The 14,549-nt window shown below is 43.7% G+C and overlaps 1 protein-coding gene across 1 annotated transcript; it reads left to right on the top strand.

Moving 5' to 3' along the window:
* The first annotated feature begins 1,257 nt into the window (after positions 1–1,257).
* On the top strand, positions 1,258–14,128 carry LOC149441241 (uncharacterized). The gene is made up of 3 exons (XM_089657613.1): positions 1,258–1,485; positions 1,601–1,742; positions 14,037–14,128. Exons 1-3 carry the CDS (start codon positions 1,258–1,260, stop codon positions 14,126–14,128), a joined length of 462 nt encoding a protein of 153 aa, XP_089513739.1.
* Positions 14,129–14,549: the final 421 nt, after the last annotated feature.

Here is a 14,549-nt window from a genome sequence, read left to right as displayed (position 1 = left end):
CAGAGTCAGAGAGTCCTAAGTCATCACACTGACCTCACAGCTCCTCCTCCCAATGTCCCTCCATCCAGAGTCTATATGTCCTATGACATCACAATGACCTCACAGCTCCTCCCCCCAATGTCCCTCCATCCAGAGTCAGAGAATCCTATGACATCACACTGACCTCACAGCACCTCCTCCCAATGTCCCTCCATCCAGAGTCAGAGAATCCTATGACATCACACTGACCAAACAGCCCCTCCTCCCAATGTCCCTCCATCCAGAGTCAGAGAATCCTATGACATCACACTGACCTCACAGCCCCTCCTCCCAATGTCCCTCCATCCAGAGTCAGAGAATCCTATGACATCACACTGACCTCACAGCTCCTCCTCCCAATGTCCCTCCATCTGACATTTTTCTGATGCTCTTAGGATGTGGGGTCCCTTGGTATCCTCACATGTAAAGTGGGACTGTTGGTCCTGCGTTGTATGTAATGACATCAGAATGCTGCAACAAGCCTATACCCTGCGTAGTGTGGGGGTCCTGTGGGGGGAATTATACCTCAGCCTGAAGTGGGGCTTTAATAAAATGGAGACCTGAATGGAGAGGTGAGGAGGATTCTGGGAATATCATTTGATGTGACTATTTGTGTTCAGATGTAGAGTTTTCCTCCTGTGAAGTCTGGAGATCATATGACATCACATTGCCTCCACCTCCCTCCCTGATAGAAGAGAGAAAGAAGAAGAAGATTCTAGAAGTCACCAGAGAGATCACTGAGCTGCTGACAGGAGAGGTGAGCGGTGCCGGGAATTTTGGGACATTCTCCAGTAACAGACAAGGGATGTGTCTGGATGGTGACTGTATCATTGTGTGTGTCAGGTTCCTATAAGGTGTCAGGGTGTCACTGTCTATTTCTCCATGGAGGAGTGGGAGTATTTAGAAGGACACAAGGATCTCTACAAGGACGTCATGATGGACAATCAGCCGCCCCTCACATCACCGGGTAAGAGGAGACTTTATTGTAAAGGAGAGAGCAGTACGGAGGATCCACCTAGATCCCCCATCATCTGATAAACACATAGAAACAATGGATTCAGTCAGTGTGTGTGTTTCCTACAGATGGATCCAGTCATGGGAACCCACCAGAGAGATGTCCCCGTCCTCTGTATTCCCGGGATTCCACACAGGAAGGTCACACCATCCCTCACCATCATCAGGTAGATGATGACAATTATTGGTAGTTGTGATTTATACACAGCATGTTTGTTACAATGAATGTTTTATTATATCTTTCAGAGTGGAATCCTCTGGGATGATAATATTGATGTTAAAGAAGAGTATAAAGAGGAGGATGAGGAGTATGGAGTGATGGAGGAGTTTTCAGAAGGACACAAGGATATGATGGAGCCACCTAATACCAGGAACCCACCAGAGAGATGTCCCCGTCCTCTGTATTCCCGGGATTCCACACAGGAAGGTCACACCATCCCTTACCATTACAAGGTTGGTGGGATGAAGCATCTAGAGCATGGATTCATAGAGACAATGTGTGGATTTTTTATGTGATGTAACAATATTAAAGCTTATGTCTTACAGATGATATTTTCTCTTGGTTTAGGTTGAAGATCTGATAGATATAAAAGTTGAGGGTAAAGCAGAAGAAGAAGAGGCGTATGTGAGGGATGATCAGCAGTCTATGGAGGAGGATGGAATAACGGGGACATTTATAGAGGAGGACACTCCTACAGAGATCAGCACAGGTGGGTCATGAACACTAAATCCATTCCTCCACCCATACTGCTCACTGATTGGTCCAGAGTAGGGCGGGGACTGGGTGATATCAGCCTGTAATCCCCTGGTCACTTTCCTGAGCTGTGTTCCCCGTCCTGTATTCCTGGATTTCTCTCGGATAATCTTCCTTCTCTGTGCTGCAGACACAATTTATGTATCTAGACTGGATTTATGGAGGTTCTGGGGTTCAGCTGGCAGCAAAATTTTCATTTTCACAATAGACATTACTAGACCTAAGCACCGGGGGCATGTGATTTGGGTCTTCTGTCCCATGACCGGGTCTAGCAAGATCTCTGACAGAACAATTCTCCCAGAGATACTTACTCTGAGTGCAGTCTCAGGAGATGGGAGGCAGCGGTGTGAGATCTCTGCAACTTGTCTCGTGTAGACATTTAATCTTCCACTGATTACTGAATACAATATTATGAGTCCTGACCCTTATACTATAACATTTATATTGTATATTACATATTGCTGACCCCCACACTATGTACTTCTTGTGTTGGGAAGATGGCGATGAGTGATAGAGGGGGTGGGGACCCTCGTCCTATAATCCCCTCATCACTGTCCCTCCTATAAAAGACAGTTCTGGTTGTTTCCTCACTCTCTGACTAAGGTCCATGAATAAAGAAATGACCTGGTAGGAGATCAGAGGAGCCATTTCCTAGTTCCCTTGAGGGTGGAATTGTAAGCTCCTCAGAGCCCAAGCTGCCTGATATGGGCGGAGTCCTGGTTTGGGGAACCAATCAGCTCCTGTCTAGTAATCCTCTTTGTCTTTGTATTTTAGTCCATGGCCGGGAGATGAGGAAAACCTCCGAGGATTGTCTCACTTTGTCTCCAGACTGGAAGGTAGAAGATGAGGACATCACACAGTATAGTCCAGGAGAAAACCCAGCTCCCTCCAATGTCCATCCGGCACCACCCAGTGTAGATGGACCATCGGATTCCTCGTATCCTGAGGAACCTCAGACTGTGCGGGACCGGGCCGGCCTTCCAACAGAGAAGAGCTTCTCCTGTACTGAGTGTGGGAAATGTTTTTCAGTGAAGTTCAGTCTTTCCAGACATCAGAGATCACACACGGGGGAGAAGCCGTATTCCTGTCCTGAGTGTGGGAAATGTTTTTCATTGAAGTCCCATCTTTCCACACATCAGAGATCTCACACGGGGGTGATGCCATATTCCTGTTCTGAGTGTGGAAAATGTTTTTCACAAATATCCAATCTTTATAAACATCAGAGGTCTCATTTTGGGGAGAAGCCATATTTCTGCCCTGAGTGCGGGAAATGTTTTTCAGTGAAGTCCAGTCTTTCCAGACATCAGAGATCACACACGGGGGAGAAGCCGTATTCCTGTCTTGAGTGCGGGAAATGTTTTTCACGGAAGTCCCATCTCTCCATACATCAGAGATCTCACACGGGGGTGATGCCATATTCCTGTTCTGAGTGTGGAAAATGTTTTTCACAGATATCCAATCTTCACATACATCAGAGATCACACACGGGGGAAAAGCCATATTCCTGTCCTGAGTGTGGGAAAAGTTTTTCACATAGATCCAATCTTTACACACATCAGAGATCTCACAATTGGGAAAAGCCACTTTCCTCTCCTGAGTGAGGGAAATGTTCCTCACTGAAGTCCTGTCTTCCTGTACATCAGGGGTCCCACACAACCCTGGAGGTGTATTAGTGCCTTGAGTGCGGGAAATGTCTTCTAGATGAATGTTGCTGGACATCCCAGCTCTCATGTGGGGAAGAAGCACACCCTGATATACACCTCAGATATACTCCATGGCTGATCTTCATCATGGAAGAAACAGTTCATAAGGAGATCAGAGGTCCCCAAAGACACGGATGAAGTGTGGGACCGGGTTGGCTATTGATGGAAGGAGAAAAATAAAAATGGAGTCCTTCCCTGTGATTGGCTGAGTACATTTTGTGGTGGGAGATTTCACAAACACTTAGAGGTCTGTTTAAAAATAAATAGTTCTTCCTCCTGTATACCGGACACTTCCCCCCCTTCCTGCCCAGGCCGACTGGTAACTATCAGCGCTCTCACACATTGAATGACAATTACACAGTCATGCAACATTGTACCCAAATTATATTTTTATCATTTTTTTCACACAAATAGATATTTATTTTGGTGATATTTAAACACCACTTTTTACCATTTTTCTTGTTTCTTGTTTTTACAAATAAATAGTCTTTCCTTATAAATGTAGACAAAGGTGTATTCTGCGCCATTTCTTGGGTACAATAACCCCAATCAGTGTCTATGATTCAGTGTGTAGGAGAGTTATAGAGTCTACAAACTATGGGATAGATGTCTGAAAATCCATCATGTCTGATGACGGCAGATCTCATTTCTGAGGATCAAAAACACCAGAACGGTACAAATTGTCAGAACTTTATCTGTGAGGAAATAATCCGTATACAATTCATGGAAACAGGCGGGATCTGGAATGAAGGAGATTCCCTACTAATTCTCACAAAGTAACCGACATCCCAGTTCTGTATTTGTGATAATTGGAAGACAAAATAAAAAGCAATAATGTGCAAAAATATATATTTATTAATAATATAAATCAGTACAAAATGGGGATGAAATATAATAGGTGATGATAAATAATAAACAATACAAGATAACAGTACAATGATCTAATCCACAATAATGGGGAGAAATACAAGCCAGCAATTACTTCCAAATATTAATGAATTACATCCAACTGTGTACCTTGACATGAATTGAAAGACATGGATGAAGTGTGGGACCGGGTTGGCCATTGATGGCAGGAGAAGAATAAAAATGGAGTCCTGACCTAGAGCACTGGGCTGACTTCTCATTGGGGTGCAGCCTATATGCTAGAGATGGTTTGCACCTAAATGGAAGGGGGTCTGCTGTGCTGGGGGAGGGGTTAATAGGAAGGCTGGAGGAGTATATAAACTAGGATGGAGGGGGAGAGAGAATTTGATTATAACGGGGTAGACAGATCAGACAGGGGTCAGTACTTATTGGGGGGTGGAATGGGGAAAGATGGGGGGAGGACTATGGCAGATGGAAAGACAGTTCCCCTGTTACAAACAACCAGTGGAATTGGTACCATTTGTATGAAAATAAAAAATACACAAAATCCGTGTGAACAAGGTGTCAGTGAATGGACAAGGTGTTGGTGAATGGACAAGGTGTCAGTGAATGAACAAGGTGGCAGTGAATGAACAAGGTGTCGGTGAATGAAGTGTTTGTTCACCAATGCCAGAAGTGTGCCCAGCACATTAGGTGAGTTGGAAGGTTTGGTGCATGAAGAGAACTAGGATTGAATTGGTATTGCTGAATCTTGGCTTCATTCCTCACATGACTGGGCCATTCATATTCCTGGCTAGGTTCTCTTTCGGAGAGACGGGGAAAATAGGAAAGGTGGTGGTGTCTGTCTCTATGTGAGAAGTGATCTCAGAGCGAGTGTGAAAGAGGACCTAGTTGATGGAGAGTGTGATGAGGCTGAAGTATTATGGGTGGAACTGCACATGGGGGGAGGTACTACAAAGGTCATCATTGGAGTTTGTTATAGGCCTCCCAGTGTTAATGAGGAGGTGGAGACTCAGCTCCTCCCACAGATGGAAAGGGCTGGGACAGTGATAATATTGGGGGATGGTAACTACCCGGAAAGTGACTGGAGTAATGGTTCTGCAGGAACAGTTAAAAATCAAAAGTATTTAAACCTACTACAGGACTTTTTTATGGTGCAGTTCATAGAGGCCCCAGCTAGGAATGATGCTCTGCTGGACCTGGTCATCTCCAACCATGCAGAGCTTATTACGAATGTCCATATAAAAGAACATCTGGGTATCCGTGACCATAACATGATTTCATTTATTGTTAGCTGTAAGCAGCGAGCACATATGGGAAAAATAAAAACGCTCAACTTTAAGAGAGCTAATTTTCCAGTGCTGAGAGCTGCTCTCCAAGCCTTAGACTGGGAGGGAATATTGGCATCGATGAACACAACACAGAAATGAGAGTTCTTCATAAAGGCTGTATGTGACCACACTGCAAAATATATTCCCATGGGCAACAAGTATAAAAGGCTACAAATCCAACCTATGTGGCTTACGGCCAAAGTTACAAAAGCGATAGATAATAAGAAAAGAGCTTTTATTAAATATAACAATGAAGGAACGCGATCATCGTTTACACATTACAAAGAATAGAACAGAAGATGCAAAAAGGAAATAAAGGAGCAAAAACTGAAAACAAACAACAGAAAGATATCAGGACGACCCCAAAACATTCCTCCAATCTATGAATAGTAGAAAGGTCCGGTCCCAGCATGTAGGCCCTTTACAGAACCATCTAGAGGGGGTGACTGGGGACAAAGAGAAGGACAATGTATGAAATCCCTTCTTCAGCTCTGTATACAAAGGAATATGGGGGGCTCTTGTCCATAATGGGGGGTGGTACTGACACCCCCCAGATGATCCACATTGGCTCACAATTGATATGATCCAGAAATATTTGTACAGAATAAAGGTGAATAAAGCCCGTGGACCGGATGGCAGACACCCACGGGGCCTTAAAGAATTCAGCTCTGTCATCTCACAGCCATTGTTTCTCATTGTTAGGGACTCTTTAATGACTGGCATAGTACCACTGGATTGGTGTAAGGCCAATGTGGGGCCAATATTTATAAAGGGGACAAAATCTTTCCCCAGTAATTATAGAGCTGTTAGTAGAACTTCTATAGTTGGGAAGATACTGGAGAGTTTAATAAAAGACCACAGAGAGGAGTTCTTGCTGGAAACAAATATTTTAAGCAACAGACAACATGGATTCATCAAAGACAGAAGTTGTCACACAAATTTGATTTCTTTTTATGAGGAGGTGAGCAAAACTTTGCACAGAGGAGTAGCTGTGGTATACGTGGACAGAGGGGTGGCGGTGGATGTGGTATACTTGGACAGAGGGGTGGTGGTGGACGTGGTATACTTGGACAGAAGGGTGGTGGTGGACGTGGTATACTTGGACAGAGGGGTGGTCAGTGGACGTGGTATACTTGGACAGAGGGGTGGTCAGTGGACGTGGTATACTTGGACAGAGGGGTGGTCAGTGGACGTGGTATACTTGGACAGAGGGGAGGCTGTGGATGTGGTATACTTGGACAGAGGGGTGGTGGTGGACGTGGTATACTTGGACAGAGGGGTGGCGGTGGACCTGGTATACTTGGACAGAGGGGAGGTGGTGGACGTGGTATACTTGGACAGAGGGGTGGTGGTGGACGTGGTATACTTGGACAGAGGGGTGGCGGTGGACGTGGTATACTTGGACAGAGGGGTGGCGGTGGACGTGGTATACTTGGACAGAGGGGTGGCGGTGGACGTGGTACACTTGGACAGAGGGGTGGTGGTGGACATGGTATACTTGGACAGAGGGGTGGCGGTGGACGTGGTATACTTGGACAGAGGGGTGGCGGTGGACGTGGTATACTTGGATTTTGCAAAAGCAATGACACAGTTCCCCACACAGCTAATGTGTAAGGTAAAGTCTATGGGCTGGAAAAATCTGAATGTAAATGGATAGAAAACTGGCTAACAGATTGAATTCAGAGAGTAGTGGTTAATGATTCATACTCTGAATGATCTGGAGGTGTCAGTGGTGTACCCCAAGGTTCAGTGTTATTAGTGGGTACCCCAGGGTTCATATCAGAGGGGTACCCCAAGGTTCAGTGTTATTAGTGGGGTAACCCAAGGTTCAGTGTTATTAGTGGGATACCCTAAAGTTCAGTGTTATTAGTGGGGTACCCCAAAGTTCAGTGTTATTAGTGGGGTTCCCCAAGGTTCAGTGTTATTAGTGGGGTACCCCAAGGCTCAGTGTTATAAGTGGGGTACCCCAAGGTTCAGTGTCAGTGGGGTACCCCAAAGTTCAGTGTTATTAGTGGTGTACCCCAAGGTTCAGTGTTAGTGGGGTACCCCAAGGTTCAGTGTTATTAGTGGTGTACCGCAGGGTTTAGTGTTAGTGGGGTACCCCAGGGTTCAGTGTTATTAGATGGGTACCCCAAGTGTCAGTGTTATTAGTGGGGTACCCCAAGTGTCAGTGTTATTAGTGGGGTTCCCCAAGGTTCAGTGTTATTAGTGGTGTACCCCAGGGTTTAGTGTTAGTAGTGGGGTACCCCAGGGTTCAGTGTTATTAGATGGGTACCCCAAGTTTCAGTGTTATTAGTGGGGTACCCCAAGGTTCAGTGTTATTAGTGGGGTACCCCAGGGTTCAGTGTTGGGACCCTTACTTATTAATATATATAAACAATATGGGGTGTGAGATTATAAATCCCATTCCAGTCTTTGCAGATGACACCAAGCTGTGCCGGGGAATAACGTCCTTACAGGATGTCTCCAACTTACAAGCCGACCTCAATGCTCTGTGTAATGAGATGTTGTAACCTGAGTCCTCTACATATAGTGGGGACCCCCCATTGTTGGACACCATTTTTGGATGTTCTTATCAGTAATCCATCTCTAATACTGAATTGAGATTCGGATGTCACTAATAATTGGTGTTCTTCTTTTTGGGCGTAGTCTTCCTCCAATATAGGGTGTTACAGGGTCTTCTATGTGTTTATTATTATTATACAGGATTTATGGCACCAACAGTCTGCGCAGCGCTGTACAATATAAGGGGGGCGGTACAATTACAATACATTTCAGTACAGAAGGAATAGGAGGGCCCGGCCCGTGGAGTTTACAATCTGAAGGAAGAGGGAGGGGATACAAAAGGTGATGGCTGCGGGGGATGATCTGGTGGAGGTGATTCAAGTACAGTTCTTAGGTGGGGGTGGGGTAGGTTTTCCTGAAGAAGTGAGTTTTCAAAGATCGCCTAAAGGCAGACAGGGTGGGGGCTGACCGGACATGCTGTGGTAGGGATTTCCAGAGGATGGGAGAGGCTCAGGAGAAGTCCTGGAGGTGAGTATGGGAGGAGGTGATGGGGGAGCTAGAGAGGAAGATATCTTGGGAGGAGCGGAGCAGGCGATATGGACGATATCTGCAGATGAGGTTGGTGATGTAGCCGGGGCAGTGTTGTGGATGGCTTTGTAAGTTGTGGTTAGTATTTTGAATCTTATATGTTGGGTTAGTGGAAGTCAGTGAAGGGATTGGCAGAGAGGGGCAGCAGTCACTGATTGGTTGGTAAAGTGTATGAGTCTAGTATGAGTCAAGTTTTGAAGGGCCCAGACTGGGGCTAGTAATGCTTTCTCACAGTCATTGGATTTGTACAGGTGACGGAATTACTGGCATAGGCAATGATTTGTTCAGATTGTCTTGTATTTGATCCAGTACAGCATTGATACTGAGGTTTGTGAATCCAGTTTCCAGATAGAAGGGTTTTCCTCCTTCTGGATAAGCCAGGCACGGGGCTTGGGTGAGTTTCCTTGTCAGCTCATCATGGCTCGCTCCTGAGCCCCCCCCATGTCCATGGTATATTCTTCTTTAGTAATGTCAATAAAGGTTTCCTGATTTCTGCCTAGTCATCAATAAACGTTCGTGAGTAATTCATCACACCCACAAATGATCTCACGTCACTGATGTTGGGAGGTGTTTTACACTTCATCACGGCCTCCACTTTCTTCTTTTGTGGATTTAGGCCTTCAGAGGTCACTTCATGTCCAAGGAAGGTGACTTTGGTACGGCACCATCGGGCTTTCTGTGATGACATTGTAACACCTGCCTCTCTCAGCTGATTTAGCCCGTCTCATGTTTTGGATATGCGTTTCAACAGAAGTACTTTTCAGTAAAATATCATCCACATATGTTACATTTCCTCTCTCTGCAGCATCAGGCATGGCCTTATGTAAGAACCAGCAAATTCATGGCCTGAGTTTATGTAACCTAAAGACATACGGGTCCAGGTATATTGTTCTTTATCCAAGGTGAAGGCCAGTCTGCATTGGTCTCCAGGACTTATCCTGACTGTCCAATAACCTTGGGCACAATCCAGCGCAGTAAAGATCTCGGCTCCCTGCATCTGTACCAAGCATTGGTCAATATATGGGACGGGTCAGCCGGACATATATACACATTTGTTGAGCTGTGTGAAGTCGGCACACAGACACCATTGACCATTTGGTTTAAGGATCCCTAAGACAGGATTATTATAAGAACTGTGCACCGGTCTTATCATACCTCTCTGTAAGGTTCCTTATGATTTCTGACAACGAATCGTAACCCGCTAGAGGAAGTCCATATTGCTTGATATAGACGGGAGGTACATCAGGATCAGTCTGGATCCCGGCTATGTGAATGTCTGTAACACCAGTCATAAGAATCTTTACAAACATATCCTGGAATCCCATAAGGACTTCATTTAGCCGTTGGTGCTCTGGGTCATTAGAGCAGCCATCAGTGAAGGATATTTACATTTTCATCGTCTTCCTCAAGCCTGTCAGTGAGGTCATGATATTCCTTTGTTCATTAAGAGGAGGATTAAATATAAGAGGGGATTCCTCCACCTTACAAGTACCTATCTCAGCATGGAAAGCATACATTGAGCGAATGGTGAACAATCCTTCAGGAGAAGAATGAAATGTTTGCTCAGCTATCTGTTCCTCGGTAAGGAATTGTTCAGGAATAAGGCCAATACTTGTATTATGAACCCCAAAGGTGCAAGAATAGGAATCTAAAGCCAAACCAATTATAGTGTTTTTGGGCAAAGAGATTTCATTTGGGGCTCCATTATTAATAATTATTTGGGTTTTCAATGGCTGGATATTCACCATTGGTGTAGGATTTACCAAAATTCCTGATTGTTGCATCTTATTTGAGAGACATATAAATGCATCCGGATTCTTTTTGTCCTTTTTGTACCTGTATAGGTACATCATGTGGTACTAATATGTTTCCTGCATATGGCACTATCTGGGATGATTTAAGGGCTTCATGTTCATCTATACATTTACATAGATCCCCTTTAATCTGGTCCACAATGTGGAATTCACCAGATCCGAGTGTATGGCAAAGCGATGCACTACATCGTTGCCAATGTAAATCTGATACCGGGGCTCATTGATTACCAGGAATAAATGATTGGCCGTTTTACCCCCAACTGAAATGGATAACATGCGTTTGGCAATAATATTATGACTTTTGGAGTCATTATCCAGATCATGGATCCAGTTATCCTGAGGGTTAGGATACCTGACTACTTTAGGATTAGACATTTGTTTTAGTAGATCTCTACTAATGTAACTATTTCCCGGCGTAAAGCCAGTTTAGCCTTTTTAGTTCTTCCCAGGTCATTGACTTTGAAGGGAAAGAACACATCCTCATTCACCTTTCCAATCCTTGCTAGGAATTGTGTATGATTACTGAACCCAGTAGAGTCAGTATCTTCTCTATGGAGGTGAATAGAACGTCCCCTTCCAGGCAGACATCTCTGACTCTTTCAGGGGACACACATATGGTGTTCTCCTCCTGTCCACATAAGGTGGAGGTAGGTGTTGCCTGTAAGAAGGAAACATCTGGAATTTGGCTGTTCCTGAAATGGACCTCAATAGAGTCCGGTCTTTCCTCCATCACGTGGCAGTTACACGGATTGTGATAGGATTGGGAGTGCTCATAATTAATTGGCACATTGACCTGTGACCATATAACCTCACTGATAAAATCAATGACAGGGTTTCATCTCTGAAGGAGATCTATAGCAATAATTAGGGGTCATAGGGCAAACCAACTAGCAGTGTGGGATGGCAGATTCTTCTATTCCCCACTATGAAATGTAGCCAAGCCGTACCTGATACCTTCATGGCTGTACCGGATACACTCACAGGTTTTGCTGGGAAACTTTTCACCTTTATATTTCCCTGAAGAGAAGTCTTGGATTTGTTGGAAATCTTTCTGAGTTCTAATAGTTGCTTGGCTCCCCGTGTCTAATAAAGCCATGATCTTTGGTAAATGATGATGTCATTCCACTTCAATGGAATACCTTTTGTCAATGTCCTGTAATGGGCAGAGGTACCTTGGGTGAGAAGTGAAGGTGTCTTTATGCTTTGTCTCATCCGCTGACCCCCCCTTCTTCTTCACATGGAAGCTCCTTGGACGGCTTGTCACGTTTTCATTGTGGAGGATTCTGTGGGCTGTAATACAGAAACACAAACATTCTGCCCCCCCTTACCTTTTGGCATAGGACAGGTTCAATCCTTCTCAGACATACAGACACTTGGCTTCATTTGTGCTCTCTTGTTTATCGGGACATTACAGGCATTATCATTGTTTGATGCTTTAACCTGTTCATTCCTGCTTCCTACTGAGGACGATTTTCTGCAGGATTGGGATTCCCTAAAAAAGGATTCTTAGTGTTAGCAGTGAAGAAATTGGTTATTTCCCCATTTGTTCTGCTAATACACTGAACTGACCTGCATCTGCTCCAGGCTTCATATAGATTACTTCTACTTTTCCAATGGACTTTTGGGTTTGGAGTTTTGGAATTGGATGTCTGGGATCTGACAGAACTTTCTGTTTCAGAACCAGATTGGACCTTTTTCTGGTTGGACCTGTAATTCCGGTAATAACCTCCCTGATTTCTCCTGTCGCTTAGTAAATTGATGCTTTTTGTCTGAGTTGTCAGTGACGGGGACCTTCTTGAAATCCAGATTGGGTTTAGACTTCTTCTGACTGAGAGGTCTGGAGCTTCAACAACTTCAGCATAACTCCTTTTTGGGGATTCAAACTTTCTGGGATCCTTTTTAATCTGAGTCTCAGCTATGTTTTCTGTGGGCTTTGTAAATCTCCTGACCAAAAAAGGATTTGTGAAAAGAGATTCACAGGAAAGTGGCTACATTATGAACAGAATGCGATACTCAGAAAAATTTCCAAAAATTATGCTTTATTACACATTAATGATTGACATACGGGCAATCGCCCTGGTTTACCATCACCCTCAGTATGAGACAATACACACAGACCTAAAACCATTAAAATCACACCAAGACCGGTCTAGATATATGTGCTGCAAGGGCTGTGACCACCATAGTCTAAAGCATTTGCAGCAATTGCACATTGGTTACACTCCCTGTAGGAGGTGTATTCAAAAAATTAGGAAGTAAATTGGATGGTACAAAAGTAAAAGGTTTCTATGCATTACATTTTCCCCAAAGGAGAGGTGATTTTGATAAAGAATTATTAAGAAAGGAAAAATATTGGATATATAAACTTGATACACTGTATCCAAAGGGGTTAAATGTAGAGTGTGATCTCCAGGTATTTCTGGATAAATAGCTTTACACGGATTTTTTATTTAATATTGCCATTTCATGGTGAACCTGCGGTAATTCTCTATCTCCATTAATTTTAAAATAACATGTTAAAGTAACATGATAAGCCTTTCCTTCTGCGGAGGTGTTCAACTGTCTTTTGGTTTGAATTTGAATTTAAATGCGATAAAAAATCAGCTGTTGAGCTAATTAGCCTCCTTTCTATTGGGAATAGCTGTATATTAATAAATGTTCATCGTAATTTCCAGGTATATTTGGTGAAATAACCCTATATAGGGATTTTCTAATTAACATCGCCATCTTCTGGTGGTTTTGTGGTAATTATTATTGTGATCTTTAGCTATCATTGGTTAAATAGCCATATCTAGGGATTTCCTTATTAATATCGCCATCTTCTGGTGAGTTTGCGGTAATTTTTTATCTCCTTAAATACTAATAGAATTGCCAAGCCTTTCCTCTCTTTGATATATCCAATAGCCTGTTCTTTTAAATTTAAGTAATGACCAGCTGCTGTGCTAAATAATTAGCCTTTTCTTCCCATTGAGAATAGCTGCAAGATAATAATTTGCATGAGTGGGTGGGTTCAAACCCACTATAAATAGGAAGCTGAAATACAGGAGTTTCATTGGTCCTGACGAAGCTGAGTGAGATACGCCCATCGGCAAAACGCGTTGACGTCATACGTCAGATACGTCACTTCCGGTCATGCGCATTGGCGATATGCACGCCGACCTACAAGGAGGCAGCCATTTTCACATGCCATGAGTTATGCAAAAGCTGTACAGGCGCCATGGAGAGGTCAGAACCCGCGAAATGTCGGCTGATGTAAGCGGTAGTTCCTTGGATCAACACGGCAGTACCTATAAAGGATATCTCTTTTCTCTACTACCCATTGCACAGGTGGTGAGTGGACTGTTACAGGACTAACGAAAAAGGCTTCTTGCGATTTATATTACACATACAATAGAGTGAGAGCTCATAAAGTGACTATCCTTTATCCTTTGTCTTATTACAGGATGGGGACATTATGGTGCTTTATATAGATACAAGTCATACTACATATATTACAACAGGCGGAAGACTTACTGGGCCTCATCTTGTTTCTAACATTAAAGTGGTTTGCAGTCCACATGTTGTGGTGAAGAAACCATATAAAGCAGGCCTCTGCTATTTGCATCTATTTCTCCATCAAGACAACAACAGGGACTCTTTCACCTATAAGAATCCTTGTAACTATTCATGTGTATTACAGATAAATGGGCCCCAACCACTTGTGCCTCTATAGGGTTGTACTGCATGAATCCATTACTATATCATTGGGGATATTTCCCCTTTTTCATTCAATGTTTTACCCACATTGCCTTATATAGGCTTAGGGTTATGCTTCTCTCCAGATGGTAACTGTATCTGTCTTTTTTGCTTGCATGTGATATTATATACCTATGGTACAATATGTGGAAAAATCTCCTTCAGGGAGTGTAACCTATATGGTAACAATATGTGCTCTTATATATATATATATATAGCA

This window comes from Staurois parvus, unplaced genomic scaffold (genome assembly GCF_062004578.1).
Source record: "Staurois parvus isolate SC_StPar_1 unplaced genomic scaffold, SC_StPar_1.0 ptg001011l, whole genome shotgun sequence".
Lineage (NCBI taxonomy): Eukaryota > Metazoa > Chordata > Amphibia > Anura > Ranidae > Staurois > Staurois parvus.
The sequence above is the reverse complement of the archived record's forward strand: the minus strand, read 5'-3'. Positions and strand labels throughout refer to the sequence as shown.